A 19,432-nucleotide genomic window follows, 5' to 3' on the forward strand; every position below is an offset into this window, starting at 1 on the left:
CTGCTACCCAGGTCTCATAATCAATAGTCCATACTTGTCCTTCTGAACTGTTGACTACCTTTACTATACCACCCATGCTTTTCTTCATGTCCTATGTTTTGGCAGCATTTTCTATAGCCATTTTAACAGAATTATTCAAATACTCATTTTAAGCTGTCCTTTTCTATGACACTTGAAGACAACTAGCATGCAGGTTGAAACACTGTGTTTGTCATGATGATTGAAATTGCTTCCCTTGTCCACACTTTTTTCTCTTGTAGTTGGATTGCAAGATACTTGATTCGTGAGTCATCTTTTTGGTCAAGGTTTGTACCCTGCTTAGCAAAATGAAATCTTTGGATCAAATCCATAAGGCCTGTGGAAGTGAAAATGTTAATAAATAATACTGAAGTCTTGTGGGAACAATCTATAAACTATTTCTCCAGATAAAAAGAATGCAGGTAGTCCTTGACTTGCACAGTTTTTTCCAATGTGAAATAGCTTTACAGGTGCATTTTTATTCCAGATTTGTTTTATCCCAAACTAAAAATCCCTTTGATAAAAGCTAAGTCGCTAATTGAATGTATAAGGTGAGAGAAAGTTATTGCAGTTCTTGTATTGCTCTCTGGTAACCATCTGCGTTCACACTGCACCCCAATATTTGATGACTGTGCTCAGAGGCATGGGAAACAACTGTCTAAGAGTGCTCAGGCCCCAGTGCTGGCCCCTTCTGGGAGTGCATGGCTGTGGTGGGGCTACAAGGGTCAGCGCTACCCAGTCACAGAGGTGACCCATCTTTCCAAGACCCAGATGTGTGTCATATCTAGTGTAACATGTTGACCTGTAAATAAGGGGTCATGTCACCAGTTTGATATCCCCAAAGTGTGAACTGCATCTGAACCAAACCACGTAAAATCATGCATTTGGGGTAAAGACTCACGGAACTTTCTTCTTGAATTGGTTGAATTATTTAAACTTTTAAATAAAGCCCACCACAGATTTAGCTCCAGTGGCAGGACAAGCCAGTCCATATGGTTAAGAAATTAGAAGGCTGAGGAGGGACCATCCTTCTTGTGCTATCCCAGGGCCAGTATAGCAGTGTCCAGCTCAGACCTGGGCTGGCAATATCAGAAACAATGTGCTTTTTAGTATGTAGGTGACAGTGGAACTGTTGTATGAGAGCAGCTGCTTTATTGTAAGATAGTTCTACTATGGATAAACTTAAATTGCTGAGATCATTCAGCAGGACCTCCAAAGAGTGGGACTCTATGTTATTTTTGGTTAACAGCCTACTCCTTCAGGCTGTTTGGTAGATTGCTGAAGTTTCAGCAGCTTTGGGAACAACTTTTATACAGGAGTTACCGCTCTTGAATGAGCACCTTTTGTGATCAAGGGACAGTCAGTTTGAAGGAGGCAGAGTTGCTGGAGCTCTCAGGACCCTCTTCTACTGTCATTAATTTTCTTCTCTGTCTTCGGTGAAAAGAAACAAAAGATGCTATTTTGTCCATATCTGTCACATGCTTAGGTGTCATCACATGCACAAGGACTGTTCTGCAATAAGAAATTTGCGATGTTAGGCTTTTAAAAGACAAACGTAGGGGCAAAAACCCTTTTATAATACTGCAATTCAAATGTAAGCCCCTGCCATCCCATACATGACTGAAGCAACTCTTTTCTTCTGCCCTTAACTGCTGCAGCATCACATCCCTTTCGGATGTGGTTGTGATTTTCCTGGCACATGAGTCTGACCACAGTATTTCCTCAGTGTAGTCCTTTCAATTGGCTCCCAATTCCCCTGCGTAGTGAGCACAACTTTCTGTTTTATGCTAGTGTACCTCATGCAAAATGACTAACTGCAGTGGCAGTGGCGATTTCTGCTTTGCTTAAGTTTCCCGTTAGGGCTACTAGAACAAGTTCATGATTTCCCCTATGCCTCATTTCATCAGGTGAAGGATTCCCCCAGTTAAAGGTCCAACACACTGTCCATCTGTCTCCAGCTTCTTTAGTCGGATATATCTCTCTGTTGTGCTTACAAAGCCAGGCCTATGTGGCTGAACCACTGAGAGCTTTATCACTCCACCTGGCCTCCCTTTGCCCGTGCCTACACATATTGCTTCTATTTCCTCTCTCCCTCTATTAAAATTATTAACAGAAAGGAAAGACATAGCCAAGCAAACTCTACTGATTCTTCTGATGAGCTCAGCTGTTACATACATGTTACATCCACTATTGGTTTTGTGGCTTTTGAACTATAAACTCTCAATAGAGATGATTTCAGTGTAAGAGGAGCCAAAGCCAAATGGGAGTATTTATGTGGTTCTCTCACTATATAAACATTTATTACTACTAATAAAGCAGTGTATCAGAGCAAAGGAATAGAGTTAGGGCTTCATGATCAAAAATAACTGCCGTAGTTTCAGGGATTTTTCATTCGACATATCTCTGTAAATAATTAGATTATGAGATACCCGAGGGCATACATTATCTTACCCAGTAACAATAACACCTTGAGGAAGTTGACAACATTCTCATTTTGGCCACCTGCCTAGGAAGACACCAAGGTGTATGATTAATGGAGACAACTAACGCACACCCTTGCATTTTGTAAAGCTTTGTTATAATGTTGCATTATGTCCCTTGTGGAGTGTTACTATTTCTGTACCTGGTGGTCCTGCTGTTGTCACTGAGTGGACAGAATCCCCAGGGCAGTGGAATAAGAGGAAGGGTAACAAAGAAAATATACGTGACTGAATAAGACAGAAACTTTCCCCCCTCCCAAGACAAAGTTTGTAACAGGATTGGTTAAATAATTCCCCAGAAAAATAATGTTTGCAAGACTGCAGTTGGATCTTCCTCACCAGTATTCCCTCCATTTGGGGAACAGTGCTGAGTTTGCCTCTGCCATACAGAGAATGAAATGCTGAGCAATGAAAACTCCTGTGAATTTCCTGAGCATAGTATTTATTCTTGCTGCTTCATGTTCCGTTCATGAACTCTGTATTACCGCCCTAAACAAAAGTAATTATTGTTTGTGACTTTTCTGTATAAAGCATTTTGAATACGCTGCTAGCACTGATTCTCATAAAGCAGAAGACCTGCAAGAGGAAGATATGCAGAGACACTAACTATTCCCCCTCGCCTCGGCCTGTACCTCACCTACTCAGACTTGATGCAGTCAGTCATAGCAAGTTATGGGGTGTTACTGTGTCCCTGTGCTGGGTAACAGTGAACAGTTGGGGGGATTGAAGGGAGCAAAGGGGCCATGGAGGTCAGGCAGCGGCAGAGGAGGATATTGACTGGAACAAGAGGTCAGGAAAGAGGAGACCAGTTCTGGCAGAGGGGCTAGAAATAAGGCTGGAGAGTGGCAAAGTTTGGTGGAGATGCTTAGGCCACAGCAGGATGAAATGGTGCTGGGCGGGGCTATTTAAGTAAGGAGCTGGGGGAAGAGAAATATGGCATGGGAATGAGAACAAGGAAGAAGGTTGGATGGGAAAAGCTTGGGATAGACACTGATCAAAGGAAACATGATTGAGAAGTTGATTGTGCAAAGAGCATGTCAAAAACCCCTGCAACAGAAGTCAAAGGAAGATGTACCATGAATATAAAATGCTGTGTAATGCTCAGTACTCCGAAAGATCAGTGCTTCACACCAAACACCTAAACTTAGTGAAGTCTTCAACACTTCACATATTATCAGGGTATTATATACCTCACCTCACAGACATTCATCTGCTCTGTTGTATTGATGAGCTCCACAGAAAGAAAAAGCCTTTGAAGAAATCAGTCATTCTGGATTCAGAGCTGAGTTTATATAGTCTTAACAGCACAAAAGGCACAAGTCCACACATTAAATGATGAGGATTAAATGAAAAATTGAACAACTTCTTGTTCAGTGAGCACTGTTTGTTCTGTGTGCTGATTGAGGCAGGAGTCTATTGGAAAAATAGTATCCAGTCATGAAATTAAAGACTTTGACTTAATGCATATAGACAATGAGATTTAGGCAATGTCCAAGTAAACGTATCGTGATCTTGAGTGCTTCACTCTTCTAATGTAAGATTCTATACTGTTTGAATCTGAGTATAATTAATCATGCATGAGGAGAGAAAATACAGGTATGTATGTGAGGAGTGAAGAGATGTACATTTTTCTTTCTTACTGAGCAAGTGAAAGGACAGTAATTTATACTGATCCCAGTTTGCATGGCGAAGTCTCAGAAGAGAAGACAGAGAGAATGCTGTGCTCACTCCAGCAACGCCACATCTGTCTTTTGGGGAAGTTTAATACCTTCTAGGCTTCCTTAGTAGCAGCTATTGAGAGTCTCAGAAAATGGCAATATGGGTCCTCCAGGAGCTCCTGGAAGGTGGGATGGTGGGAAGTATGGGGAAGCTAAGGGAGCAGCATGGAAAAGAGAGTGCGCCTCTCCATGTGGATGGCTGGTATTTCATGGAGCAAACTGGACCTTCCTGTCTGGTGAGCTGCACAGTTCGCGTTTTCTAGTTCCCCTGCATCTTACTTGCTGACATACTTGTTAGAGAAATCAGACTGTAGTGTCCTGCCCCTGGGGCTCTTGCCTGTGGCTTTTTCCACAGATAGAGCTTTGCACAGTTTATTTTGGTGTCCTATCTGTGTGGGATGTATGGATAGTATTTAGTAGTATTTTGCTGTAGCCGTGATGATCTAAGGAAGAAGGCAAGAAAAGGATTGTATGCAGGGGTAGTATATTTTATTAGACCAAGATGCAGTTAAAAAAATCAGATAACTTTTAAGTACTGCAAAGGCTCAGAATGGGCTTGCTGATGTAAAAGCTTTGGAGTGTGAAGTGTGGCATCCTTCTGTCCCCTTTCACTGTTCTCTGTGAATGATAGTCCAGTGTTCATGACGCGTGATGGTAAATTTCCTAAACTATAGAAACATTAGTGGATGGGACAGAAGGACATTTAAAAATGAAGACAGGTATACAGAATGGGGTAATCAAGTTGCTCTGGCATGTCATTTTGTTTGTCTGGATGCAGAATAAAGTGGACCATTTGCATTCTTGCAATCTCCCCTCCCTCTGTGGTACAGAATTCTCATAGAAATTTGCTGCTAAAGAAGCTGGTGCATTTGCCTCTGCTCCTGTGAGAAATGCTGTGACTTTCTGTGTACCAGTCCTTGCTCAATAAAATCGGTAACATGTGCCCAGGAGCAGCAGCCCTTCTGTGAGCTTTTTCAGTATTTCCTGTGTCTTAGTTTATTTTGTTCAGTCAGAAGATCAGCAAAGGTCTTCCTTGTCAAAGCTCTTCCAGTCCAGACCTTCTCTTTGTAAAATTTGCTTTTTCACAGGAAATTTTACTTTTGCAAATATCAGCTCATCCTCTGTAATGAAACAGTTCAGAGCCTTTCCTTCTTTCAGGAAGAAATGCCATGTCAGCATTCAGAAGAACAAAGCATGTATTTTGTGTCTCACACTGTCTGTCAAGCAAATTTCAGTGAGACATGTCCAAAGTATTTTACCAATGATTTTACTTGCTTAGGGTAGGGTGAGTGAAAAACCGATAGTTACTAAGCTATACATGTGTATTATTATGTTCTCTTTGATCTTCTTTCTTTCCCTTAAAAGTTACTAAGTGTTATTATAAGAGATTGGTGAACCATGAACAGGTGAACATGTCTTATGACAATGTCCAGAATTGACAAAAACCTATAACTAGCAAATTTCATTCTCTTTATTCAAATTTTCAATGTACAGTAGTGACAGGAGGCTAGTTATTTTCTCTGGGTGCAAAGCAAGGTTGATGGCCAAGATGTAGACAGTGCTGAATGAGCAAACTGTGAAATTAGAAATTGGTGTTGGTTGGTTTTTTTCTGCTGCTGGCTTTATTCCTAAAGAAACCTGCCCTTCAGTTTCTATTTGATTTATGCCAGAGGATCATTTGAATTACAGAATTTCCTCTGTATCATCATCATTCTTGCAAGTGTGTATTTCAGTAGGAGGCAGATGGCACAGATTATTTTATATTCATAATGCATATATCTGTAGGAGAGCCACACCACAGTTTGCTGATGCTGGCTGCCTGGTTTATGTGTTCCCAGGAGCCCTACATGTTTAGAATGTATTCTTTTGCCCTTTCCCCTGTTGTCTCATGTTTTGCTGTGATAGAAGCACCAGCAAATGAAAGGCTTGTTATTGATTTTTGTGCAGATGATAATAATTTCCATGTAACTCTGCATTGGAGTGGCAGTAACTGATGTACAAAATTTGACATCTGAATTATTCTTTGATGGGAAGGGGGCCACTAACTGTGATATAGCAGCCTACTAACTCTGGATCTGTGGGTTCAAAGCAGCTTTAGGTTGCAAGTGAAATGAGTGAGGCTGTCCCAGGGTAGTTTTTATGGATGTTTGTTTGCCTCGCAAAGGCAGCAGACAGTCCTCAGTGTGTCCAGAGCAAAAGGAAGCAGAAATCCTGAAAGGGAGAATGTTTTCCCCTCAGTATTTCTAGCCTATCTTAAACTGCAAGTACTGGAAATTTCAGGAGAAGTACAATTTATGAGCTACTCAGTCTCATTGCTGGATGCATCCAAAATGCTGTTGTTTACTCAATCAAAGGAAGAGGTTAAAGAATTCTGATGTTTATCTGTCGCTCCTGTCCAGCAGACATAGGTTCAGTTCACAGAAATTGGAGCTTTATGAAAAATTCCCGTGAGTTGGATGTGTTAAATGGATGTCTTAGCACAGACACATATGCAGTCATTAGCAAATATTGAACTGTGAGCCCCCAAAATCTGATGTCAAGCCACTGAAGGTGTTGCCAAGACTCAAAGCCTAAATTCCTTGAATGCAGTTCCTTTAGCCATGGGTAAATATCAGGCTATTGCTGTCTTTGCTTTCAGCCATACATAATTTTATCAACATCCTTTAGTGTCAGAGCAGCCTTCTTCAAGAGGACCCTATTTCCCAAATAACTAGCTAGTCAACATACACATCATAGCTAATGATTCCTTTAAAAACTATATTGTGCATTTCTAACTACTGGATTAAGATGACCACAACAGAAGTGGTATATATGCATCATTATTCTGTTAAAATTGTCATGCTTGGCAATTCCTATTCTTAGTCTCACCACAGCCACCCCCACCATAATGCATCGGGATTTCAAAAGCTATCCTATTCTGAACGATAGAGTAAATGGCAAGAACAGAAAAAATGATTCCTGTCTTAGTGGAAGAAAAGGTGTAATATGAAGGAATAATGGTGTGAAATCATAACGCTTGGTTGTTTTGTTTTTCACCACTATCATCCAAGATTAATTCCACTAACTTAACTAGTACGATCCTTGAATTACCCGGTGCCTAGGTAAGCAAGAAAAAAATTGGGTCCTCTAATTAGTCCAGTACACTTTTGTCCTCCAGAGCTAAACCAGAGTTTGCTTGTATACTGTTTACTTTGACTAGAAAGAAAAAGGGCAGCAGTTTGCTGATTGATGCAGTGTTCCTTAACAGTTAGTCTCAAATGCTGGTCTGTGCATCTGTATTCGCAGTGGTAGCAGTGCTGAAGGAGTGAGCCTAGAAGAAGACAGAGAGGGGGACCTGGGAAAAGAAAAGAAGTTTAAATTTTAAGCCAGGGTCTTTCAGCTTGCTCAGCTGCAGACACAACATGCAAACCTGAGGAACGAAACCAATTAGGATGCCATTAAAAAGAGGAGAAAAAAATCTTGCTGTGATCCAAGTCATATCTCAATGGTCAAAGTGAAACCTTGCTCACTAATGTAGCCTTAATTCATTTTATTTTGCAGAGACAGCAAGCTCACCATGTTGCTTCGGGAGTCCTTGGGGAATATGAACTGCCGCACCACAATGATAGCTCACATTTCAGCCGCCGCAGGGAACTATGCTGAGACGCTGTCTACCATCCAGATTGCATCAAGGGTCCTCAGGATGAAGAAAAAGAAAACTAAGGTAAGACAGTTTATAAGTCCCTTCTTGTAATGGTGGAGGAGGGAGGGAGAAGGACTCTGAAAGATCTTTAATGAGGTAGAGCAGCATATAACAAAATCAATAGTCATAATTTCAAAGTGAATGGATCATATGTATCCTGTCCTAGGCGAGTGGCTCAGAGCACATAGCAGAGACTAAGGAGGTAAAAGCTTCCGCTTCAGATACAGAGGAGTGAGTTCAGACGTATCTGTTGTATCAGGTTTGCAAGCTGGCCTCATTTAGTGATATGGCTGTCAGAGAGCATTTATTTTCAGTTATATTCTTAGTGCTGATGAAATAGGAAGGAATGAAACTGCCTTAGAGTTAAAGGAAATTGGGATTAACGAAGAATTAGATTCTCTCTGTTTCCCAGAGACAGCAGGAGCAAAATAAATGCAAAGCAGTGTGTCCATTGCTGGCACTGTTGCCCCTGTTATTCCCACTGCATATACATATAGGCGATAGATTTTCCAAAAAGTAGCTAGTGGTGGGCTCTACATTTGTAGAGTCCTGGTTCCTTCTGTGTAGCATATGTTATAAACTGGTACAACTAGTGAATTTTTATGTGCTCAGTTCAAATTGTTGGCCTGTGGATTGACAAAAACTTTTGATAGAGACAAGTGAAGGGGTTCAGTCTACACAGCATCACAGCAATGTGTCCACAGAGAACTATATGCATAAATACAATTCCACTTACTGGTAGCATGACTAAAAGGAGACTGTCTTTATTTTCTCTGCCTTATTTATGTATAAGTTTTCTTGTTCCTCTTCACACATGCGCGTGCGAAAAATCAGCAACACTTTCGACAGATGTCTGATTTCTTTTTTCAGGCTCGTTAAGGGACAGATCCTAATCCATTTATTCAGTACTTCTTTTAGAAGTCTTATGACTCTTAGAGTGGGACACTAAGGGCTGGAGCATTGGTTTGTATTTTGAATGCTGTTATGTGTTTTCTGTAAGACTGTGGGTAAGAAACTTCAGATATAACTGTGACTCTTGCACATGTGCCTCATGCAAGGTGCCATTTGAAATGCTGAAATGTCATGGTCTCTGTCTCTCTCACATATTGCAGTACACATCCAGTTCTTCTGGAGGAGAGAGCTCTTGTGAGGAAGGCAGGATGCGGAGGCCAACTCAACTGAGGCCCTTCCACTCTAGAAACACTGTTGACCCAGACTTCCCTATTTTGCATCTGTCAAAGGATCCTGATTATTCATCCAGCAGTGAACAGTCCTGTGACACAGTGATTTATGTTGGCCCCAATGGCACTGCCCTTTCTGATAAGGAACTGACAGATAATGAGGGTCCCCCTGACTTTGTTCCCATAGTTCCTGCACTACAGAAGACCAAAAATGAGGGCAAATTAGAGGAAGTTTGTGAATCAGGGCCCAGCACATCTGAAAGAGACTGCCTGAAGTGCAACACCTTTGCAGAGCTCCAGGAGAGGCTGGATTGCATAGATGGCAGTGAAGAGACTGACAAATTTCCCTTTGAAGAGATGCCTGCTCAGTTTAGCTCAGACCAGATGTCTAAGTGCTCTGTCTCAAGCCAACTGGCAGAGCTTAGCCACTTACCAGAGTCAGATAAGGAAGATACCATGCCAGAATGTCAGCATCCTGAGAGAGAAGCCAAGGAAAATATAAATGCAACACCCAGCAAAACTAAGAGAAATCACTCCCCTGTTTCTTCTGGAGCTCTCACTAACATTTCAACTCCTTCTTCTCCCAGGAGTGTAACAGGCAGCTCTAGTAAAGAGCTTAGCTCTTCCCAGTTAGCACACAGCACAAGCTTGCAGAGCAGCAGAGAAGGTCTCAATACCTGTGGCTTTGTGGAAGGCAAACCTAGGCCAATGGGTTCACCCCGGCTTGGCATTGCAAGCCTCTCCAAAACATCTGAGTACAAGCCACCAACTTCTCCTTCCCAGAGATGCAAGGTCTATACACAGAAAGGAGTTCTGCCCAGCCCCACTCCCCCACCAGCTCCCTTGAGTAAGGATACCGGGGTGAGGTCTAATGAATCCTTATTGCAGCCAGAAATCCGGACCCCTCCTGTAGGAATGAGCCCACAAATCATGAAGAAGTCAGTGTCCTCCAGCAGTGGGGGATTTGAAGAGACCATTCTTGATGAAGATCAGCAACAAAACATTTCGCCAGAATCCAAAAAGGAGATTTTAAGCACCACCATGGTGACTGTGCAGCAGCCGTTAGAGCTGAATGGAGAGGATGAGCTGGTGTTCACCCTTGTAGAAGAACTAACCATTAGTGGGGTCCTTGACAATGGGCGCCCAACCAGTATCATCAGTTTTAACAGTGACTGCTCTGTGCAGGCTTTGGCCTCTGGGTCTAGGCCAGTCAGTATTATCAGCAGCATCAGTGAAGACCTTGAATGTTACTCCAGTGCAGCTCCTGTGTCTGAGGTCAGCATCACACAGTTCCTTCCACTTCCAAAACTGGGACTGGATGACAAATCCCAGGATGATGGCAGCAGGCGCTCATCCATCAGCTCGTGGTTGAGTGAAATGAGCACAGGGAGCGATGGTGAACAGTCGTGCCACAGTTTCATAGCCCAGGCATGCTATGGTCATGGGGAAGCAATGGCAGAGCCCCCTGTCTCTGAGTTTGCAAGCACCATACAAAGTGCTAGCATGATTTGTGTAAATGACAAACAGAAGCCAGTGACTGACAACATGCTCATATTGTCAGAAATGGGGGAGGAAGCTTTTGGCAAAGTGTCACCCATCAAAGGCTGTAAAATATCAGCTCTAGGGAAAACGACTGTCACAATCAAAAACACTGCAAGCCTCAGCAGCTGTGAAGGCTACATCCCAATGAAGACAAACATTACCGTTTATCCATGTATTGCTGTTAATCCCTTTAAAGTACAAGACACTGATGACGCTGTATCGGCAGTAGCTACAGACCCAAAAGTTTCTCATCCCCACGAAGGGAAAGAATCCAGTGCTAAAAAGGATATCAAATTTGAAGACCCTTGGCTAAAGAGAGAAGATGATATAAAAAAGGACAGCTCTGGGAGTGGTGATGGGCCAAAGCCTGACACAGCCACAGTTTCAGCCAAGCCTGAGCACAGCACAAAACAGATCTCAGCAGATAGGTTTAGTAGGAGCAGCAGTGGTGACACTTCTATCTCCCCAGGATCTGACAGTCTGAAGAGGATTGTGGATGGGTGTGAGATGGCAGCTTCAGGCTCTGCAACCCAAAGTCCTGTTCATTCCACTGACAGCTTGAAGAACAGCAGTCTCCCTCAAGGGCTCCCAAAGGCAAGCAAGCCAGAGGAGCCTGAAGTTGTTCTCCTTTCTACTGCCACTGACAGTGGCATCAGCTCTCCTGCCCTACCCCAGTTTTCTAAGGCAAGCCTAGACAAAAAAATGGCATCTCCCAAACACTGTGTCCTCACTCGTCCCAAAGGGACCCCTCCTCTGCCTCCGGTGAGAAAGTCAAGCTTGGATCAGAAGAACAGAGCCAGCCCCCAGCACAGCGCTGCCAGCAGCACCACGAGCAGTCCCTCCAGCCAGCCCGTGTCTTTCCTGGCGAGCTTTCCTGATGAGCTGAATGGCAAACAGAAGGGCTCTGGCATTGACAGCAGTAGCAACAACAACAGCAGCAGCAAGTTATTTAGTGCCAAACTTGAGCAGCTTGCCAGCAGGACCAACTCCCTTGGGAGGTCCACAGGAAGCCACTATGAGTGTTTGTCACTGGAAAGAGCAGAAAGCCTGTCCTCTGTGAGCTCCAAAATGAGCCCTGGCAAAGACACCACCATGCCTAGGGCTGGAAGGAGCCTCAGCCGCAGTGTCATGTCCTCACCAACCAACTCAGGCCTCTCTCAGTCTGCAGGTGCCTCCCCAAAAGCCAGCCAGTCTAAGATCTCTGCAGTCAGCAAGCTCCTGTTGGCAAGTCCCAAAGCCCGAAGCCTGTCTGCCTCTGCCACCAAAACACTCAGCTTTTCCACCAAGTCTCTGCCTCAGTCCGTAGGGCAGAGTTCCAGTTTGCCTCCAAGTGGGAAGAACATGTCCTGGTCAACACAGTCCCTCAGCAGAAACCGAGGCTCCAGTCTTGCTTCCAAATTGCCTCTTCGAGCTGTCAATGGACGGATTTCAGAACTACTCCAAGGGAGCACAAGTGCTAGAGGTTTACAGCTGCATGGAAACTCCGAGGCAGAGGAGCATGGGGGCTTTCATGGAGAGGAGAAACCAGCTGTTCACATGCTGCCTTCGCCTTACAGCAAGATCACCCCTCCTCGGAAACCTCACCGCTGTAGCAGTGGTCATGGAAGTGATAACAGCAGCGTCCTGAGTGGAGAGCTGCCCCCAGCCATGGGGAAAACAGCCCTTTTCTACCACAGCGGGGGAAGCAGTGGCTACGAGAGCATGATGAGAGACAGTGAAGCAACAGGGAGTGCTTCTTCAGCACAGGATTCTATGAGTGAGAATAGCAGCTCTGCTAGTGGGAGGTGCCGAAGTCTCAAAAATCCAAAGAAGCGATCAAATGCAGGTAAGCCTGTGGTGGTATGGAAGAGGAATATACATCAAAGGGGCTAACTACTTCCTGGGTGGGAGGCAATCCCTAAAGAGCTAATTCAGTGTGAACTGTATCTAGTAGCAGAGACGTGAGGCCAGGGTAAGTGTCCTAGGCGCTGAGTTTCTTCGATTTGTCCACAGCATGCACTGATCCTATATGAGTTTGCATTGTCTTTGCAGTGGAGTCTCTGCTTGAACCATTGCACTTAGGTTTATTTCACATTAACAGAAGAATTAATCCATAAATGTGGTTAATGTTGGCAATGACAGCTACTTTCAGGTATTTATTTATACAAATATTCTTCTGATTTAATTCCAGAAAGATGCTTTTGTGAGGTAGTGAACTGTAATTGTTATTACTAAGCACTGTGGGCACAGATTCCCCTCAGGTGTGCATGTATTTCCTCAACACAAGATCAGAGTCTTTCTGAATGGCAGTATCTCTTCTGAGCTCACCTTTGCTCCTTGTGCTCTCTGGATGCCCAAAGGTGCAAAGATGCCAGGCAGCTGAAACCACCATTCAGTTCCTTCTCACTACCCACATTGGAAGATCCAGCAAAGTTACGCCCATGCCTCTTGCAACATGACATTCCTGCCTCTTTGATTCCTGTCTTTTAACTTTTGAGTTATGGATCCTACCTTTCCCAGTAATTTATTAATAACAATTTATATTAATGATAATGTAAATAAGGGAACTACTGCATTGACGTATTTGCAAATCTGAGAGCCTTGTAGCAATCACAGAAACAATTCATCTTTATTCCTATATAATCTCCAGTAGCCTTCACACTATGATCAGGACTTTCTGTCAGATAGCAAAGGCCTCCTGGGCTGTGTCTGGAGTCCAGGCAGTTGCAGCTGGTACATCTTCCCACCAGAACATTACTGTTTCATAGGTTTGTAGGGCAGGGACAAGGAACTCCTGACAGCTAGTCCCCTCACTTTTTTCCTGGGGGCAGGTTTCCCAGCCTGCAGCAATTCATAATATGTATGTTCTGCCTAACCTCCTTTCAAATAAAATGCTTACTGGGAACAGTACTGGCATGTACAGTACAGGCATTTGAAATAACAGTGGCTACTTATCCTACAGTAGCTGCAGCTGTCCATTAGGAGCTCCAGCTCCAAATTCACCAGCCACTCCCACTTGCTGGAATACTTACCTTTTGGATTCGTATGCAGTGAACTAACTGAGTGATGCCTTAACTGTCCATTTCTCTATGCTCTTAATTGTGGTAGCAAGAAGAATATGTGCAGCACAGATGTGACTGCAAAAGGTACCGGTTAAATTCATTCCCAGGCCGATGGGCACATCCATAAGTGCATGGCTGATTGTACCTGCTCAGGATACATCGGGAAGTGATCACTCTACATAGTGCAAGCACAGACCAAATGACAAAATAATCCTTCTGTCACTTGCCTCCTACGAGAAAAACTCTTCTATTCCTTCAGTGTACTTGGTAATAAATTTATATTCCTCTTTTTGAGGATTTGCTCCTCAAATAGCTCCCTTCAAATCTAAACTTTTTAATGGTGACTGGCAAGAAAAAGAAGGATGATTTTGTGTGTTGTGGAAAAGGAAACCAAAGCTGACCACACAGATTGTATTTCTGGGAGTATACCACCAGTACATACCTGATCTTGTGGGGAAGCTGCCCATATGATGGGCTTTGCCCATGGGACATTTACTTTTTTTGGATTCCATAATGAAACTTAGGTCTCTTGCTTTCTGACTGACTTAGTAGTGAGAAGATTAAGGCATCCAGTAACAGTCGTTGAGAGATGTTCATCTGCAGTAGAAAAGTGGCTCTGTAAGGGTCACTTTCCTTATATTTGGCTTAGGAAAAAAGCTTAGTCAACCCTGCTCTCTTGTGACAGTCTGTGCTTCTTCCAAGTACTTCTGAAGTAGCTGGCCAATTTCAACAAAATTTCATCCAGAAATAGATGGAAAATTTTAACAAGTTCTGTGAAAAAAGGGAGCTGTGCAGCAAAGAGAACAGAGAGGAAAACTGCAATATAGATCTACTTATCTCTTATTTTTTACTTTACTAATTACTTATTTACTGTACTTATTAGACACTAGAGAACCCCCTCCCCACAGGGGAGACACTTAAAAAAATACCTGAACTATAAGAAAAGCTTCAGTCAGAGCCTGCATGTTCTTTAGACTTCAAAGTCCATCAGCCACAAACCCAAATCAATAGGAGATCGGGATTCATTTGTTCTGATGCTTATAAAACTAGTTGTTTCATCTTACTTCTCTCTGCTTTGATACCACATTGGGGCCTAGACAGGATATGTGTGAGGAGAATACTGTCTTTGCATCATACTTACAGAAGAGCTTCAAATCTGTATATTGTTCTTTATACCAGGGTTTTATTTTGGCTTGCAAACTTTGGCCTTTCATAGTCCCTCCGTAGGCCTGAATATTGTGTCAGTGCCTGTGAAAAAGGGAGGTGTGAAGAGAAGGCTGTTGGCGACTCAGGTTTCTGATCACTTTTACAACAGTCTGGAGGACAAAGGTGGAGAGAAGAGGTTTTCCCTTGAGCTAAACAGCCTTTGATCCTCTCTGACGTAGTACTGACACTGGGTTGCTGTGCCGGGCTGGTACATGAAGGTAGAGAGTGATGAGGCAGGTAGGATGCTTTCCTTAGCAAGGAAAATGCGGAGTCCAAGCTTTGTCATCTTTTTACTGCTATGTAAAATCTGACATGAACTCCATGTCTTTTTCACCAAACCAGGTCATTTTCAGCCACTGTTTTCTCTGGCTTTTGGCTGCCAAACTGGCTGCATTATTCTAATTTCTTGCGTGGCTTAGTTCCTCATTCCCTCGTTAGCAGTGTTGCAGATATGTGAGAGCTGCTGGATTTGACTCTCTGGGGTGGCAGGTTTTTCGTGATGGACCTGTGTCCCTGGGAGTCGCCTGCTCAGGTAGCCTCAGCATAGCCTGGCATGTTGACTTCCCTTGAGAAATTTTGCAACACTTATCTCTTAACTCAGCCTGTCACCTGACATAGGTATGGAGAGAGAGTGTGTGTTATTTTTAATATTTTACTTTTGTGAGTGGTTCTTTATATCTTTTCTGCAAGTAATTCCTGTATTGCTATGAATGAGTCTTATATGCATTCATATATAAGTATACCAGGGATTTCACATGAATTTAAAAAACTCTCTTTACTGCCTTCCATATCTTTAGCATCAAACCACTGCCCAGGAATTAATAAGCCTTCACTTTCTTATAACCCAGCTCCTGTTTGCATTTGGGCTTGCAGCAGTGAAATCATAATTCTGTTTTGATGTGTTTGATAATAGTATAATTTTTCACATGTCAGCAGATTTATGATGGCATAAAACCAGGATTATGACTTCAATGCAGGATAACATGAAGGAGAAGCTGAGATATGAGGGAGGATGCAGTTGTTCACAAACATATTTTTACTGCATAATAAATAGAAAAATGTTATGGTTTGGTATGTTTCATGTTCTGCAATACTTTCTTTCTGTAGGTTCGTTCTAGACTGAATGATCTCTCCTAAGGAATGGTTTTTAATGAAAAACAAACCATATAAAGGTTCTGAGCTCTTAAAAGATGGATATTATTTTAATATGGGGTGTCAAGGGCATTGGACCTTTCCTGATTTGTGGTCACAGATCCACTGTGCTGTAATGGATATGGCACTATAGATACGCTCATTTCAGGTCAGGCAACCTTGTCCACTTTATTTATGATTATTATTAACAGAAATGCTAGCTGTCAGACACAATCAACATGAATCAGCCCAAGGCCCCTTTAAGAGAAGCTATAAAGAGTCTTTAAGAGAATCACCAGCAGCCCTGTCAGATTTCACAATTACTTCTGAAGTTCTGACACATTGGAGAGACATAATTTTTTGCTTGAGATTAAGATCTTGTCTTTCAGTGCTCTTAAGTGCATTATTTGTACATGTAGGTGCTTCTGCACTCGTCATACACTAAGCATCTGACCTGCATTGACAGCTTTTGAAAGATAAAGCGAATTCATATTCATCAGTGTTAGCCTTGGGTTGAATTTTGGGCTCTACATGGATGCATGTGCACTCCACAGACAGCTCAGTATTCTGTGTACAAAATTAAAAAAAATCAGGAAAATTATTTTCCCCTTACATTCTGCTACCTACTGAAAAATCATGTGTTTACATCATGAACCCCATAAGCCTTCTCCCTGCAGCTAACCTATCAGTTTAATAAATATTCCAGTCTTTCTAGCATTTAACATTGGTCCTATAACATCATGTCAGCATATATTGTCCCAGAGTGACTGCTTATGGCAGAAACAGAGCTATTTAGCCCTGATCTACAGCTGTACATTTCAAAGCTTTGTACAGCTGCTCTTTAATCCACCGCGTGGTGTGAGTAGTATTATAGACCCCATTTTACAGGTGGAGAAATCAAGGCAGAGGGCTTTACTGACTTGCTCAAAGCCTATAATCAAGTGATAGCCAGATCCAGGATTAAATGGCAGACACCCTTGACTCCCAGCCTCAGCCTCAGCTGACCTCCACTCTTGCCCTTGCCCTTGCCCTTGCCCTTGCCCTTGCCCTTGCCCTTGCCCTTGCCCTTGCCTGGCAGTGAGGCAGAGGGGCTTTGTCTGCTACTCTCTGTTGGCAGCAGGCTCTCCAGCCCAGCCTCTGCCCCCAGCATCCATGCAAGCATGCCTACTCTGCTTTCTTTGCTCACACCATCGGTCTTTTCCCTGTAAGAAGGAATCAGCATCTCAAACATTTGCCTGGCTCTGAGTCTAGTCTCCTCTCTGTCAGGTAGGCAGTACTGGCTTGAACATGACTCTGCAGTGTTAGGGCACAGTTTGTACAGTAATCACTAGCATTGATTATGTATTATTTTTTAATACCTCAGAGATTTCAAGTGCAATGGCCTAGCGCTGCTCCGTGGAAAGTCAATGACAAGCAAACTTTTATTATACATACTCTTTTATGTGATCGGGAAAAGCATTCAGGCTTAACTCCATTTAAACAAAGCCCTGTTGGTATTCTGGGAACACAACAGGTATGAGATGCAGGCAGGGTGGCAGATTAGGACTTGCAAGATCTACGTTGTGTTCTCAGTTGTGCTGCCGGCTTGCTGTATCACCTTGGGCAACTCATGTAATTTCTGTGTTCCCTGGTTACCAGCTCATAAAACTAGATAATGGTGTTGTGAAAAAAGAAAAAACAGCGGGATCCTTAGATGAGAAGTGTTACATATCAGTTTACTGCTCCTCTGCTCTGTTTGGTAGCATTTTTCCTCAGTTTAGTATGGGTGTACATGGGAATTAATTAAATTAATTCTGTGCCAAATTTGACTGAATGATTTCAGAGGTGCGGCTTTACTGCTAGTTCCAGGTGCAGGATCCTGTCAGCTGCGAGCCGAGAACAAGACAAGAGACCAGACTCTAATCACGTTTGCCCAGTAAAGCCAGGCACTGTTTGCGTTCCCATGTAGTGTGCCTGAATGCTTTGTTTCTGCCTTTTCCCCCCACCTCCTACATACGCTGGTTATTGGTTCCTGCCCCTGTAATGTTTTATAACTGTCGGAGCCTGTGCAGGGACTCCCCATGGGCCCAGCAGAGTGGAAGGGTCTCTGAGACAATTTGTAACAAGGTGAGGCTTTCCTCAGAAACCACAGAGCTCTTGCTGAGGCTTTTTTCTTCCTTAGTCCTTTTAGGAATAGGATTTGGTGCATAAGAGAGTCCCCTGCCTGTATTACGTGTGGTTAGATTTAGGGGCTACGGTGTCGTCTTGACTAATCATTGCTTGCAACACTGCCACGATGGGATGGTGCTCGCCCAAGCAGTGTGTGTGTTTTGATTTCTGATTTCCTCTAACTGAGGTTTTCTGAAACTAAGTCTGAGCCTGGAGCTTTGCACCAGGCCTGTGCCGGGGCCGGCAGGGTGAAACACTCGGGGCTGCACTTGGCGGCCCGAATGGGTTTGGGGGAAGCGGCAAGCACGTGGCAGCAGGCCTAACACAGCAGTGATTGCTGCTGCCCGTGGCATGCGCCGGGCTGGCTCACAGCGGGAGAGACCAAGGACTCAGGCAGTTCAGCCTTCCTCAATGTTGAATATCAGTGAGCACTAGAAAACAAAAATCTAAGAGACGTAAGGCCATATCTTCTGAACAAGTCTCATACAAACTCGTACAAGCTGGAAGAAAGTCATGGTTTCAAAATGCTGACTGCCTGGGCTCTAAATCTGTGCCCTGAGCTGCAGTTGTACTTTACCAGCATTTGTGGGATGCTGCCCCTTCCAGTCCTGGATATGACTTTTGCGTGTGCATGTGTGTGTGTATGTGTCTATGTGTGTGTGTGTGTGTGCGCACGCGGGTGCAAGCTTAAATCTTTTCACAGAGAACCTGTCTGACTATAATTAGAGTTTCTTGCTGCAGCATTTTATGGCTTTTGAAGTAAAGTTTTGTGACTCCTTGCGGCTCTTCCTCAGTGCTGAGTTTCACCACCAAAGTAGAGCAGACTGCTACATGATTTTAAACACCTCCATAAAAAGACAGACTGTTAAGACATGACAATAGTTGTCTACAATTAGAGTCCCTTTCCTGTCTTGCCACTGTGCTCTAGGTTTCACTGGTGTTTCACTGGTGGAATGGCCTTAAAGGTAGAGATTTAGAGGTTCCTGAAAAGCCCTGAAAACTCCATATTCAAACACATTTGCTCTCTTAGAGCACTTAGCCCTGCATTTGAAAACAATAGAAAAAGCCAGAGGCTGGATCCATGGGTCGTAAATTATGAGAGTCCGACTCTAACCAGTACTACACAGCATCACATTTTGAAACGTGGCCGAAATGATAATGATGAAACAAAGCACCAACAAAAAGAGCCTGAGCTCTTCCTGTTGAATTCAAGTGTAAAGGAATTTGGTTCATGTGAAGACAGCATAAGGCAGAGTGTAGGGAACTGAAAATTGTTCTTTGTATC

General features: G+C 43.4%; 1 protein-coding gene across 1 annotated transcript in view; it reads left to right on the forward strand.

The window, feature by feature from the left end:
• The window catches only part of KIF26B (kinesin family member 26B), a 311,723-nt gene that overhangs the window by 274,797 nt on the left and 17,494 nt on the right, over window positions 1-19,432 (forward strand). Inside the window, exons 11-12 of the mRNA XM_026102604.2 lie at window positions 7,757-7,919; window positions 9,011-12,446. Coding sequence (XP_025958389.2) covers window positions 7,757-7,919; window positions 9,011-12,446 — 3,599 coding nt within the window. The remainder of the gene's footprint in view (window positions 1-7,756; window positions 7,920-9,010; window positions 12,447-19,432) is intronic.

This window comes from Dromaius novaehollandiae, chromosome 3 (assembly GCF_036370855.1).
Source record: "Dromaius novaehollandiae isolate bDroNov1 chromosome 3, bDroNov1.hap1, whole genome shotgun sequence".
NCBI classification, from domain to species: Eukaryota; Metazoa; Chordata; class Aves; order Casuariiformes; family Dromaiidae; genus Dromaius; species Dromaius novaehollandiae.